General features: G+C 40.6%; 1 protein-coding gene across 2 annotated transcripts in view; it reads right to left on the reverse strand.

Annotated features, from left to right (window-relative positions):
* The window catches only part of SPOCK1 (SPARC (osteonectin), cwcv and kazal like domains proteoglycan 1), a 281,576-nt gene extending 266,126 nt beyond the window's left edge, over nucleotides 1-15,450 (reverse strand). Inside the window, exons 1-2 of one of the 2 annotated variants that reach the window (XM_048319809.1) lie at nucleotides 15,138-15,450; nucleotides 14,597-14,764 (exon numbers count right to left, since the gene is read on the reverse strand). In XM_048319809.1, the coding sequence (XP_048175766.1) occupies nucleotides 14,597-14,764 (168 nt within the window). In that variant the 5' untranslated portion in view covers nucleotides 15,138-15,450. The remainder of the gene's footprint in view (nucleotides 1-14,596; nucleotides 14,765-15,137) is intronic. The other variant, XM_048319807.1, reaches the window with a different exon arrangement.
* Nucleotides 15,451-15,771: the final 321 nt, after the last annotated feature.

Below are 15,771 nucleotides of genomic sequence, written 5' to 3' on the forward strand. Positions count from 1 at the left end.
TGCATTAACTTCAGACACGGGGTGATAGATACATCATTTTGTCTATCCCATACTTTTAGCAATTAAGCAGCATCTTCTGAAGCCATGAACATGGAACTATGAGCCATCAAGGTCATGTTCAGCACCCACTATGAGAAAAGGCATCTTAAAAATTAACTGAAAGCTTCAAAAACAAGGGAGAGAGTGGAACTCTACTGGGCAAAGTTCCTACGACTCATGGGCCTGTTGGCTCAGGTGGTTGTAATAAGCTAATGTTTTCTGGAAATTCTGGGTGAAGGAAGCGATTCTGACTAAAGTTTCAAATAGCTTGGGCTTAATTCTGCTATGGGGCAACTGAAACTGTATTGCTTTTGTAGCTTTTGTAACGGAACACCAAGATGGTTGAGACTGTTTTGATAATCTCTAAATCGGAAATATTTCAACTAACTTAGAAAAGGCTATTTCTGAACCTGAACTGGTTTTAGGAGGTCAAAAGGAAAGGGAGGTACACGAGTCCCAGGAAAAGTCAAACCCTGTGCAAGTGCTGTTCTTTCAGTAAACTTAGCTGAAGTTTGTCTCTGGTCTGAGCAAAACACCCTTAACAGGAGGAGCACACTGAGAAGGAAGAGAGATTGTCCACACAAAAAGACCTCATACTGACATGGTTGCTTTAATTTAGTTCTACTACTGACCACATCAATTGAAGATAAAGATTAATTATTTGTATTATAAAATTTATATTGGTCAGCAGTCCTTGCAAAGACAACAGCCCCCAGTGAACTCTCAGCTTTTGTACAATCAACGCAGAAGTGTTTCCATCTCAAGAGTTTTATGATCTAAATACATTCAAGAATCATAAAAAACCCTGTCAGCTGGACTGAATAAGCACTAACAATTCATTCAATCTTGTCAATGCAGAAACTAGTGCAGTAGGAAACTTTAATTTTCACAGTGAAAAAATTTTGACTCGGTTTTGCATGGAAATTGAAGATGAAAATTTTAGAAAGATGTTTAGGCAAACACAACCCTACTGTATTCTGTGAACTATTTACTGTGGGGAGATATAGGGATTTCACCATGGAAGAAGAAAACATAGCTCACAATATATTTAAATTTATAGTTCAGCATCTGGAGAAAAACAGGAGCTATCAAAGAGCATTTCATTGGCTATTACAAATATCCTCCAAAATATTACATACATAGAGGGAATGGCACCATTGTCCTCACAGAAATATTTTATGTCTGCATCCATAGAGTCTGCAGGGAGAAGGAGTGATACAGTTTCACAGGGAATATCCAGTTCACTGTGAGTTGAAGGTAAATACAGGTCGTCTCACAGAGATAAACATCTCAACATGGGTTCATTTATCTTTTTTTAAGAAAAGATAAAAGCAAAAAAGAAAATGTGATCTCGACTAGATTGGATGGTTGCAATAATCCATTCAGCTCCTTTGGGATGGAGGATACCATATTTCAACTTTATAGATGAAAAACAGATTTAGCTTATTTTTCTCTTTAGCAACCTTCTCCTTGCTCCTACCTCTCCTTAAAATCAAATATTTTTAAGTTTTGAATTTGGAACATGGAGTCATGCAACTACTCAATCAGCCTTTACATCCAGAATCTCATAATTTCGAACATTACCTCATACAAATCTCAGTGATTGTGCCTGCAGGGCTACCACTGCCTTCTAAAAAGATTACATGGACCAAAAGAAACCACTTTGTTTTGCCCTCTGGCTTTCTATGTGAAACAAGTGTCATGGTGAAATGCTGACAAAATTGTCTCTTGTTTTCCAGCTTTGAAAAATTGCAGCACCATGTTAATGCTGGAAGCACACAAGCGAAATATATATGTGGGGCTTTTTGATTTGTTTTGTTGGGCGTGTTTTTTGATTAAGCTACAGTACAATAGTTACTGAAATTTGAGCACAGAAAAACTAAATTGTTCCCTGCTGTGCAGGTATAGGGCAGGGGAATGGGGAAATCTTATGGACATTTTGCTGTACTTCCCCTATGCATAAACTCATACATAACAGGTTTCAGCTTTGCAGAACAGTAAAGGCTGAAATTCATCCTTTTGCAGCACAAGACATGAGCATCCAGGAGATACTTTTTAAGTTTAAATGTTTTCCATGCTTTATATATGTCCTACACACCGAGTTACACCGTTAGAAATTATTTTCCTACTTTACTCCTGCACCACTGTATTGGAGCACCATCCAAGGGAACAAAATCCTTCCCAAATAAGCTTGCAGCAGCACATGATCACTCGATGGATGCTCTGTTTTAAACCAAGCTTTTGCCATCTGTTCCTCTGCTAATTATGAATGCTACAAATATCCACAACTACATTGAAAGGAAAAAACTGATTAAAGTGCATATATTCTTTCTACCATGCATCTTTGTTGTTTATCTCAAATGGAAAGCAATACCACCCACCACACAAGTCACACAGTAGGAAGACCACAGAAGGACAGATGTTTAGAGCTTCTCATTTGGCAATACGCCACTGGTGATTGCTTGGAGTCCAAAATGTATTGTGTGTACTCAGCAAGACAAGCTTAAAACTGTGCCCAGAATCACACACACATCTGAAGTGGGGCTTGCCAGTAGCTTTGCTCACAAGAACCCTTTGCTGCCCAAGTCAGGGTCACCCAGGATGCTGCTCAGCAGGTAAATAATTTTCAGCTTCATTCTTCCTAAATCCCTTCCTGTTCTCCTCTCCCTCTGACCCTATCATCAACCTGTCATTTTGGAATTCCCTTTAATGAAGTGAAACATGGTTTTCCTCATCTACCTTTTCCCATTCTCTCTGTGTTTATAGATTCATTACCTGCTATACATGCAGACGTGTCAAGTTCTCATTTCCTCTTTCTGCCACGTATTTTCCATGAGGAGAAATCACTGGGCTTTAGTACAGATTGTTCCAGATATGATTTCTCACCTAATGGAGCATGTCTCCATTTCAGTCATGACTCCTCTACCTGGATCCACTAAATTATCCAGCATTCATTTGCCTACGACACAGACAGTATGCTTTGGGGCTTATGGATTTTTTTGGTGTTAGGGGGCTTTTTGTTTGGTTTGGTTTCTTTTTTTAGTTTTATTTCCTTGCACCTATAGATTCTCTTTCTAAGAACTAACTGAAGAAAACACATTTATTCCATTATTGCTGTTTCACTAACTTCTAATTTCAGGGAGCTTCAGCTTTAAAATCAGCCATGCCTTAAGGATCTTATTTTATAGCATCTTATTTTATATCCACATCTCTCCTTAGTGAGTTCAGATTTTATAGACAACCTTTGTGTCATTCTGTAGGGAGCACATCAACTGCACCATCCCTGATATATCAGTAATGGGTTTGCAATTATAGCGGCAGGTTTCAAAATTGCTTCCTATTTGCAGCTTCTTTCTTTGCTAATGGAAACTGCAGCACATGCCACATCTGTCTGTATTTGTACATTGCCCTGCTGTAATAGAATATTGCTCGTTCTTGATTACATAGGGACATATTCTGCCATTTAAGTGTGGATGCAGTATCTCAACAAAAACTGATGCTAAGGTTGTGCAGTTACTTAAAAAGGTACTGACAGCAAAATATGGCCCATAAGAAGTTGTTTGGATTTCTTTCTCCTTTACATACTGAGATAGGACTATTTGTGATGCCATATGTTACTTTACAAGTGGAAGTTTCAATATATTTTATCATGGTTCTAAAATTGTTTATAGTAGCTTTTCTTGAATGCTCAAAAATTGTTGATCTATACCCATTAAAGTTTCTTGTACTTGTGTTCAGCCTTCTGCTCTCTTTTACAGGGCACTGCACACGGATAGGAAATGCTTGCTCACAATCTCCAACAGCACTATTTCCAGGGGGAAAGGAGATCTCAGGTTCTAAGTTCATTACAAGTCACAAAACCTTCCCTCTGCTGAGCATTTTAACATTTGTTAAGATAAGACACATGAAAAGACAGAAAGCACTTCTTCATGAGAAGAGACAAAGGCTTTATAAAAAGGAGACTAAATATAAAACCAGACATTTGTGTCACATAAGGATCCTCATTTCAGTCCATCTTGCCTCATATTCCAGTGAAAATAAACCCTTAAGTGTCTTGTTATATCCAACTTAACTTTGTTATATAAGCTTGAAGAGACTTATAAATCTGTGGTCACTGATCTGAATCACTGTATACTTCCTTACCAGCAAATATATCAGGTTTACCAGTTTCCTTCTTGCTGCATAACTGCAGTTCTATGCATAACTGATAGTATGCAGTATTTTAGCAGTTTATATTTATTCTAATTAAATGTGGCACAATTTCGTTTTGGATGCTGCTGCCCTGAGTGAACCATAATGTAGAGATTCATGGTTGTGCTTAAGGAATACTGCAGACAATTCTGTATTTAAACCACTAATTATCATATGTTTCTAGATATCCTTGTTGAATACAGCACTCTGGTTTTCTTTTATTGAAACAGCGTTTTTTTTAGACAAGTTTAAAAAAGATCAGTAGATGTAAAATACCTGAGCCTCATGAGTTTCACTAGATGTAGTTTAACATAAAAATAAAATAGATAAAGGAAATCCACTTTGGCTAATATCTCTGCTTTAAGAGGAAATACCTAGTTCCCCTCCAATATGCTATTCACCTAGCATTAAATAAATAATAAGGAATGCTTAGCTAGCAAAAAAGATTGCTTACCCTGACTTCACTTAAAAAAAAAAAGGAACAAAATTTATCCTTTATATACCTTGAGTGAAGTTAATGTTATCAAACAAGAAATGAATCTCGGCCAATAAACACTGCTGTCAGATAGTAGCACATATATCCACAGGAAGAACACAGACCTGTTAAGCTTTGTCTTTCTGTATTTCAGCACAGTTCATCGCCCCGCAGAAGAGCACTGTCCTGGGACTTGCACGACATAAATTTTGTTGTTATATCTGGCATTAGCTTGATGGATAACTCTGAACCAGCTTTATCCTCTGCTTTCACATCTGTCTAATCTAGATATACATCCCCGTGTGCTTAACCACGTCGGAAGAGTGCTTTCCCACGTAGCACAGGATGCCACAGAAAGCTTCAGGACTCTTAAGTGAGAGGCAGGATCCTCACTCGTGCTGCGTAGCCCAGTCCCCTGAGTAGCTCCAGCTCCGGGCAGGCACTGCCTGTCCCCTGAGATGCTCCAGCCCCGGACAGCTCCGAGCAGGCACAGCCGGTTTACTGAGATGCTCCAGCCCCGGACAGCTCCGAGCAGGCACAGCCGGTTTACTGAGATGCTCCAGCCCCGGACAGCTCCGAGCAGGCACAGCCGGTTTACTGAGATGCTCCAGCCCCGGACAGCTCCGGGCAGGCACAGCCGGTTTACTGAGATGCTCCAGCCCCGGACAGCTCCGAGCAGGCACAGCCGGTTTACTGAGATGCTCCAGCTCCGGACAGCTCCGGGCAGGACACGGCCGAACCCCGCCGCCTGCGACGGACACTCAGCAAACCCTGCAAGAGCCAGGGCTACACGTGCTGGCAACACAGCAGGCACATACACGGACAGAATGAGTGACAGAGTTGTTCTAGAAATCAACTGTTCAAAGTATAACAGACTCTTGTTATTCAGCGAGAAATGCCAGGGAATTCTGAATTCTCTCTAACTGATTTATAAAAATATTTACCAACTGCAAGCAACTTCTACCAACGACTTCAAGGTCCCTAGTACACACAGCAACACTATTCTAAAAGCAACGTTTTCCACTCCCTTGAAGAAACAACTTAGCCTCATTTCTTCTTAATCCTACAAGTATAATTTTCAGCCTCTCTCCCATTCTCTAAAATGTAAGCATCCCCCTACTCAGTTCCAGTGACTGCAGCTGCCTCTACCTTTCTACATCAATGTTCTGTCCAGGTTCAAGTTCTCTAACTGCTACCACTTGAAAAGAAAGTCAGAAAGGCCAATATAAAACCACTAGAAGACAGTGCTGAAACAAACTTCTGAATGGACAGTGGAAGACAGGGAAGGAAGGGTGAAGACAGATCTCCAAGTTAAAAACCACATAAAATTTATGCTGTGCAATTTCAAATGAAACTGTGTACACAGCTGAATTTCCTGATTAGACAACTTCAAAGCAACCTGCACAGACAGACAAGTATCACTTACCTCTATCAATCCCCGTGTTAGTGAGAACTCAACTGTAAGATGTGATATATTGAAGCCTTTTTCAAAAACTAATCTGGGTATAGTTACTCTAACAGTAATTTTTAATAAAGTATTTTTCTACATACCTGGGAGAAAGCAATCAGTGAAGTAAATTTATGACACAAAGTTCATTAAGAGGACAGCTAAGATCACAGAATTAATTTATGTCCCATGTACCTATTTAATGAGAATGATTTTCTGTTACCCTGGATTACAAGCCAAGTCACAGAAGTGACAGATAAAGACCAATCTACTCCCTGCTAAAGCCACTATTGAGTAGCTTAGCAATTTATCTGTAAACTGAATTTTGAATCATATCTTAGCCTTGAAAGTCATTAGACATTAGATGTTCAGGCCAAACGTGTAATTCAATTTTAGCTGCCAACCTGCTACAGCAAATCCCCCAGTGATAACTGCTGGAGTTACCTAGCTGATGACAGGCTGCTTACTCAGAGTTAAGACTTTGTAACTCAGCAGCAGTAAGTCCCTATCTAAAGCTGAAAGAGTTAAGTGGTGAAGTACAGAAAAATCCCACCAGAGGCAGCAGCATCACCTTAACTTTACTGCTTCAACTCTGCTTTCTTGTTGTGGTTGAAATCTATAAAATGTGTACTTTGTAGACCACAGATGTTTGATTTTCAGATAGTTTGATTCTTCAGGGACTTTGAGGGAGATTTTCTATTTATACTGGCCAGACACGTGATCTTTCAGGCTTTTCCAATTCTACAGTGTCCTCCAAAAGGCAAAGAGAACTGTTTCATCTAACTGGTCTGTCACATACAGTTGTTCTTTGTCTAAGAGAATGGGAAGATGAGGAATACAAGAATCAAACTCAGGCCTCACTAAAGTCTTTGACAGTTTGGCCATCAGCTTCAATAAAACCAAGACTTCACTACAGCTCCTTTGAACAAATCTCAGTTTTGGTTACGTAAGGAAAGGAATAATCAAACAGTCCTTGCATAAGCAGATGTTATCTAAAAGAAAAAGGTTTTCATATCCCAGATGTAATATTTGAACTCTGCTTTCCTCATGAAGTCCTACTTCTCGTAAAAGCAGCTCAGCTGCCCCACCCCAAATTCAGACAGGCTTGCATTTTACCCTCAAAACATGCACACATTGATAAAGACACACTGACTGGAATTACGTATGTCTAGCCTCATGGTTAAAGCCATAAGTATAATGAAAATAGTTAAAATACCTGAGAGACCCCACGCCTCCCCAAAAAATAAAGGTAATAATCTGCCCGATGGTCAAAACAGGGTATCAGAAATAGGCTTTAACTTGTAACTTTTGGTCCTTGAGAAAAATGGACCTGTTTTTCTTGACCCTTATCCAGGACAACTTACCTAAAATAAAACTGGTATCATTTACCCATGGATACCAGAGCTTGATAGCAGCTCTTACACTAACAGACATCAGAACTCAACCTCCTATAATAAACACTGACACGGTTTGATGTGACATATGGCTCATTAGTGTGGCATTTTTTCCTTTTTTTTTTTTCTTTTGTGAGTTTCTCAGGAATCTGACAAAATTACAATCTGAATTTGGATTAATACAAGCCTGTATGGAAAAGAAATCTCTCTGGGGTGGGGAAGACAAAACAAGGGCAAGCAGTAGAATACAAGAATGGTTACTCTAAAAATGCATAAAACATGTTAGTCAGAACTTCAAATCTACAGAATTTCATGGTAGGGATATGATTTTTGACTGGAGTCCGCAGAACCCTTCTGTAAGTGAGGAAACTATTAAAGTTATAATTTGAAACATAATACGGAAACTAACACCCTAGTTTTGTACTGACCCACTTAACTTTAGAGTCTTAGGTAATTCCTAGGGAAGCTGGGTAAGTGTCAGTTAATTAGAAAAAGCTGGCTCTCTTTACCTTCCACGTTAATTATTCTGACATAAATGCCATTATTTTTCCCCTTGTTCACTGCAAAAGGAAAGTGTCAAGTTTGAGACAGGCTTTTTTAGAAAGCATATCTCTTCTGTTGTAAGAAGCTGATTATGCATTACACTTGCACAGAATCAAGTGTTTCAATAGTTTTCCTATTCTTTTAAATTTCATGCAAGTACATCTCAGCTGTACTTTTTGATCACATTTATATTCCAGCCTTGTCCCTCTGTTGAGTAAGAATTGCTCTAAGAGACAACCTATGCTTAGAGTGCCTGGGTAGACTTATAAATCACATTTCAACTCTGTTGTACTTCAGATCTGCTGGAATACACACACAGAGTCTTCACCTTCAATTAAATCTCAAGGTGGGCTTGGAATGATAATCTCCTGGGAAGCCAGCCTGAAGTGTCTGTGTCCTGTCACAACCCAGCCACTTGGTACATCCATTACCCAGCCTGCAGATATTCTTCAAGTGTACTGTAACCTTCCTTATGACTAAATTCACTACAAATAATTAGCAGGACCTGATTGGTTTCTCATATATGTAACGAATGCATTGATAACTGCATCACAGAAAAACCTGTGCTTACATTTGAGGTGAAGAAAGAAAAAGAGATATTCTGTTAATAAATTGTTGGCAGAAAAATACTTCACTCTTCCTGTAGGTCTAAATACAACATAAAAGAAAAGAAAATGTGATTTCAAATCCCTGGTAGTGAGACCCCATTGAAGGCAGGTGTCTGCCAGGGAACAGACAGCAGAAAGAACCCAGTCTACAGAAATGACCTCTTACTTCAAAAATCCCACCAGACCAGGAGATACTTGGATGTCACAGACCAGGTTCCACCACACTGAATGGATAGGGAGCAACGCAACACCCAGCAAGGGGCTTTAAGCCTTGTAGACACATGATATAAAAGCACAAGGCCTTTAGAATTCCCAAATCCAGGTTCTTCTATCACTGTTCATTACATCATAATATTTTTTGTTAAGATACAAGCTACTTATTGAAAATGAAGTGCTCATTTAGATAACTTTTAAAAATATAACTGTGGGTAGAGTAATAACCTTATCCCTCAATTTATCAGTGAGATTATTTTTGTTGCCAATTATCTATTGATTCATCTCATCTTGATACAATGCTGGATTTGGTGTCCTTTTCTCATTCTGAAGAAAACCTACTCCTATGTAATTACTTTTTTGAGAGTAAACTAATACATTATATTATTTTAAAACAAAGTCTTTTCTCCTATGATGCTGGAAGGCCTTTGGATCACAACTCCCTAACAATTTTTCTTGAATTTCACTGAAATTCAGAAGCAGAAATCTTTAATTTTCTGCATTTCTACAATATATTTGCTCTCCTCAGAATAGCATTACTTTTGTAACTTAGAATAACTCTGCAAATCAATGAAAGTACACAGGTTTTCCCTCTCATCTATTTCAAGCTGAGCTGCCAGGACCCAGAATAAATTTGTGTTAGCTCTCAATTCCATGACCTTCCACTTTGTACTTTTAAATTTCATTTCATTTCTATTACTTGAGTTCCCAAGGTCTTCCAATTTTGCCTGCTTGGTATTCCAACCCTTCTCAGTACTGGTCATGTTTTCCAACTCTCTGCTATCAAGTTTCACTACCACACTTCTAGTTTGGGGCTAAAAAAATCAGAGAAAGGTAAGTGCCAAGAAGGTGAAATGCAGTGAAGAAGTGTGAAGAGCCAGCCCGAAGGACAAAAACTCATCAGTGGCAAAGCCAGAACAATACAAATCCCCCAGTTCCTAATCCTGTATTTGTTTTGTCACCCTGACACTGCACTTCTGATCAGGTGTGAGGAGGAATTCGCAGGCTCAGAAAGGTGATGTACATTAATACTGACAAAACCGTCCCTTCACTGGTTTGTGTCAGGGTAGCCTATGACCAATCTGAGAAGCTAATATCTAATCTCTGATAACTATCCTCATCAGGAATCGTTATGTATGTGTAACTATTTATCCCCAGTAAGTCTGAGCAACGTATACACACAGACGATGACATTTCATGCTTTGCTTCTTAGGCTTGCACAGTCTCAGAGCATCTCCAGGCATAAAATGCATGGGGGTTTTAACACGATAGCCTGAACTGCAACTCTGTACGCAATAGAATTTAGAGAAACAGCTTAGTTAATGCTCAGAACGTGGTCTGGCAGCCTGCCATGCATAAACATGCACTGAAACCAGCGTTCATGCCAAGATTCTTAGCTTTCAACTTCATAGAAATTCCTTGTGTGGTTTATACTAGATCCTCTCAGTACGTTTAACTTTTTTCTTCCTTTTTGCAGTTTAATCCGTGGTTAGTTGAACTTATTACCTTTTTTATATATAAGCATTAATAATGTAATAGACATAACTTCAAGTACAAGTAATAGAATTAGTCTGTTCATATAATTTCGATTAAAGGCAGACCTAACACTAAAATGACATTTATTCTGTGCCAAGCCTCTATGAACACAATGGGATGCTGCAGTGTGACCTATTACAATAACATGTATGGCTATTCCCATAACAATAAATGCTTCCTCAGACTCATAAGAATTCACTTCACGTTCAGCTATCAAATCTATTCTGAAGCTCCTCTCAAGCCAAAGGATCCCTCTCAACAGGTTTGATCAAAAGATCGAGGCCTTCTTATTTGGGTTCATAATATCAGAAGGTCTAATTTGACTTCCATATCCCTGATGTCTGCTTTTTCAAGCCTCAAATCTGAACAAGAGAAATAGCTGGATGTCCTCCCTAGAGAGTGCACCTTGCTCACTTTTTTCTTTTTCCAGTAATAATTACATTGATTTAGTTTTTGTTTTTTAGAAACTTACTAGTCAGTTACTTAAGTATGTACCAAGCCACATTCAATATATGGATTAGGTGAATAATAAATTCCAGATTACCACAGATTCTGAGCTCCATCCTTTCTTATTGACAGCTTCAACACACAGTTGTGAGGAAGAGAAATACTATTATCCCCAGCTATAAAATGCAACTTAAGACAGACCTAAGATTTTGTCATGTATCAGAGTCCATGGCAGACAAGGAAAAAGGGGTGAAAGACAGACCAGAATAACAGGTTCAGATTGCACTAAAAACTTATTAATACAACAGACATTACACTGCTATTGATGCTGGGCAGATGTAAAATATACAAGATTTTCAACAGCAAATGTTTCACAACAGATCAGTCACATTGGTCTTACTATTTATTTACAGCTCTGTTTGTTTTTAAAATGGAGAACTTAATCAACAAATTGTGTTCAAATCACATGAAAAGATTGTATTGTAAATTATTGCTTTAGATAGATCCCTTGAGGCCTTTGGAAAATGATGACACATTTCACACTATTGAGTTCAATCAGATTTAAAGTTGGCATGATTCTGTGGCTGTAACACAGATTTCAAATGAGGTATACTTCTGTGCTCTCTTTTCACAGAAAAGTAGCAACTGCTGAGACTGTAAGTGCAACTACCATGCTGTCTTTGCCCAAAAGAAATATGGATCATACTAAAAAAAAGTCAATCAATAGCTGTCTTCTCAAATCAGGCCATACTGGCCCATAGCTCAATAAGGCTGACCAACCAATTGATTTTGAAAAGAGTAACTGAAAAAGTTGAGAAAAGCTTAATTTAAAATTTTATATTCAATTATATATCATCTGAGTAAACAACCCATCCAGTACTGCAACATTATGACAGATTTATATGCACATCTGTGTGTGCAGATGTTTGTGCTGAGGCACATAAAATGGCCACACCCAAACCCATCAAATCTCAGCTCCATACCTTCAGTGTTTCCCCCACTGTACAGAAGGGCACAGGTATGTAAATAATTGTGCAAATATGTTTATATAACATGACAAAAATTTCAGAGAGCAGCTAAGGGTAATTGTGCTAATTACTGCAACCTTGCCTCTGCTGATTTACAAGGTACGAAGCAGGGTTTCTGCCCTGGGGTAACTGTAGCGTCAGATCCAAGAAACTTTTAACTGCAACACCATTTCTGTACTCCAGCCTCCTGTGCAAAGCCCACATTGAGAAGCTCATGTAGTCATGATGTCTATAAAATTAGTTTATTAGTTTGGCATTGAAGGGAAGAGGGAACACAATTTTCCTAGAAATCAACACTTATCAACAAAATGCTCATCTAGTCCATACACAGCAATTATACTGTTATGATGCAGCTCATCAGGCAGCCTTTTAAGAAAAGTTTTAACAAATATTTTAACAATCTATCCCCAACAGCACAGCCATGAAGTAAGGACCAGACTTCTTCTGACATCCCTGCATGCAAGAAGTGTACTGTCGCTGCTATACCTGTTACGCTGGCAGCAACTCTACCTATGCATGTCTTCATCTGTAGACAGAGAACTTCTCACGGAAGATTATGATCCAGTAAACCAATTTGGTAGAAGACAAGTAATTAAGTGGTTCATTACATATGTAAGCTTTTTATATTTTAAGAAAAGGCTTAGTAGGAGATGATTAGTAGTCTCTGTTAATTTGCTCCATAAAAGGTTTAATGAATAATCATACATAACATGCTAGTTTTGAAGGAATTAAATACAACCATTAAGATGGCTGATAGAAAGATACCTAAGGTTTGCATGAACTTTATACTATTTGCTTTTGCTTGGTAGACCACTGGTTAAGGTTGTTTTTTCTTTTAGATAAAATGATTCTCCCGATAAAAAAGAGTTTTGAGGCCTTATGGGGTATTTTAGAATTCTCAGAAAGTCAAAAAAAGCATTTGTAGCTGTGAAATCTTAAAACATGAGAGGTGTTCTTCATGAACATTTTCCACAAGAAGAGGAATAGTTTCTCTTCACTTGTGAGACTGGGGAAAGGGAAATAAGAGAAGCTGCAAGGATTCCAGTTTTAAAGAGAAAAGGAAGAGGGAAGTGGAAAGAGGGAAGTGGAAATAATAAAAATCACACAAAGAGGAAAGCAGAAAACATAAAAACTACATAAATTTAAATAAAAGCTTTAAGACTTGTGGTTAATAGGAGGCCTCCATTTGTAAGGAGGCTCTTGAAAGATGTCCCTTGCTATAAATCTGTCTCTAGTTAGAAGTGTTTTCAGATTAATGTGTCAGTCTTTCATTCAATTTACCATTTTCAAATGCTGCTCAATTCTCACATCAAGTGGGATGTAGAAATTAACAAGCGAAATCCTTAACCTCTGTTCCCCAGAAGACTAAACCAGATATTAACAAAGATTCCCTTGAAGTCTAATCCCCTTTTCTATATGAGAACTCAGCAGTCCCAGTAGGTGGATGTGATCAGTGGCTGCCCATGAAGACACACTCCAAGATAGCTATAGCTGTTAACTGATACCATTGCTAAGGCCACACTTGGTTATGCTGAGATTGAGAGCAGCATTTCTCACACAGAGATGACCAAAACTACAGAAAAACACAGGGAGAATAAGCTAAGCAGGGACACACCACATTTAACTGTAATACCTTGACTTCCCCTTTGCAAAGTGAGATACAATTTTAAGATCACAGAGACAAAAGCATCAAAGTTTAACTTGTTAATATCCTATAAAACACCAGGATTCCTAAATAAGCAAACAAATTCTTGCAGAAGGGTACTACCAGAACTGCTAGCCAGCTCTAGTCTTCTCTTTCTTGGAGTCTCACTGTGGCCACGGTGCACAAATCCCAGACAATAAAGAACACTTAACCTCGCTGTGCTCATGATCAACACGAACATTAACACTTCCACCACACAGTCTTGGGCAGAGTGAAGCAGGGTTTTCTGTGTCTGCTCCAAAAAAGCTTTTTCAGTGTACAGACAACAGAAGTAAAAGGAACTCCTTAAATATTACTTTTATTAAAAATGTTGCATTTCCCTTTCTGTTGTCATTGACTCAATACAAATGATTGTATTCAAACTAAGGGAAGTCTAGAATTAATTTTGAGCTCAAGAAAGTAATTTGTTTTATACAGATAACACATCATAACACATCCTGAAGCTACCCCTGTTTTCCAGGTTGCAAAAAAAAAAAAAAAAAAAAAGCCAAAGCACTGCTTCCTCCAACACTATAGAGCCTCAAAGATCTCTATAAGCAGAATTGACAATAAAATCCTTTCCACAAAAACTGCAGGCACAAAAAGCTTCGCTGTTTACCACCTTGTGGCTTGAACTGGTAAGTATTCCTTCTTACACACACACCATTCCATCATTTTTCAGTTAACCAGACTCTTAAGCAGCAAGCACAGAAACTTCACTCAAAGTTACTCCCCAGAGGAAAATCGAAGACCGTAAGAACAGAGACTGACACGGAGCCCATGCTGCCCCAATCGATGGGGTAATCAAGAATGCCAGCACTGTCTGTCCAGCTCCCAAACATCTCTGAACATCCCTCAAACAAGCAGCAACCGGTTGCCCAAGCTGCATTTGTCTTCTATGCACAGCTCCTCACAGCCAGCAGCCCCCCTGGAAGGATGCTACGGTCAATGGAACGAACAAAAAGCATGCGGTAAAGGTAGAAGTACTTACATCCCGGAATTTGTTCCAGTACTTGTCTTTATCGTACTGCGAAACGGTGCTCAGCCATTTGTCGTTGTCCAGGAAATTGCCATGATTGCTGTTACTCGTGATGATTTCAGGATGCCGGCTCTCCACTTGCAGGAAACACCAGGCAGCGATCACCAGCACCCCCGACATCTGCAACGAGAGGAGAGGACCGGAGAGAGGAGCGGCGAGGGACAGCAGGGCAGCAGCGGCTCCTCGAGCACGGAAGTTCTGAGGGGACCCAAGCTGGGGCCAGTCGCCCCTCACGGCCCTCGCCAACTTCTGGCTGCGGAGCTGCCGGCTCCGCCGAGACCCGCCGCGCCCGTCCAGCCCGGAGGGGCGGGGAACAGCATCAATAACAACAATAATAGTAACAACAATAAAATAAAACGGGACACTGGGGCCGAGCGGGGACCAGCCAAGGGGCAACAGCACGGCGGTACGGAACCGCAGCCAAACCCCGCGCGGCCGCAGCCAGCGCTGGCTCCGCGAAGTTTGGCTGCCAGAGAGGAGAGGAAGCTCCTACCTCCGGGCAGTGCCGCCGGCCGGGGCTCCCAGCACTGTGTGCTGCTTGTCCTCCTCCTGCTGCCGGTGCCGCGGTGCTCTGTGGCTGAGCCCTGCGCGGTGCCGCTGAGATGTGTGCGGTGCCGCTGCGCTCTGCGCGGTACTGCTGCGCTGTGTCTGTGCTGTGGCGGTGCCGGGACGCTCTGTGTGCTGTGGCGGTGCCGCTGTCTGTCCGTCTGTCTGTCTGTCTGTCTGTCGGAGCCCGCACGGAGCCGCTGCCCGTGGCAGGTCCCGAGCCCGCCGTGTCCGTGTGGCGGGTGCGGCCGCGGTCTGGCGCCCCCTGCCCGGCGCGGGGCGCGCTGCAGCGCGGGGGCGGAGCGCGGGCAGCGCCCGCCGTAGGGCCGGGCCGGGCAGCGGGACCCTGAGGGGTGGGAAGCCTTAGAGAAATAGGAGGAAGCATTTAAACACCGCAAAGGCGGCTGCCAAGAGAAGGGTGGCGGATTCTTTTCGGTGGTGCCCAGAGACAGGACAAGGAGCAACGGCCATAAATTAAACGCAAGTTTCACCTGAACGTGAAGGAAGAACTTTTCGTTGAGGGTGGCACAGCACTAGAAAGGGCTGCCCAGGGAGGGCGTGGAGTGTCCCTGTCTGGAGAC

Source organism: Corvus hawaiiensis, chromosome 15 (assembly GCF_020740725.1).
Source record: "Corvus hawaiiensis isolate bCorHaw1 chromosome 15, bCorHaw1.pri.cur, whole genome shotgun sequence".
Lineage (NCBI taxonomy): Eukaryota > Metazoa > Chordata > Aves > Passeriformes > Corvidae > Corvus > Corvus hawaiiensis.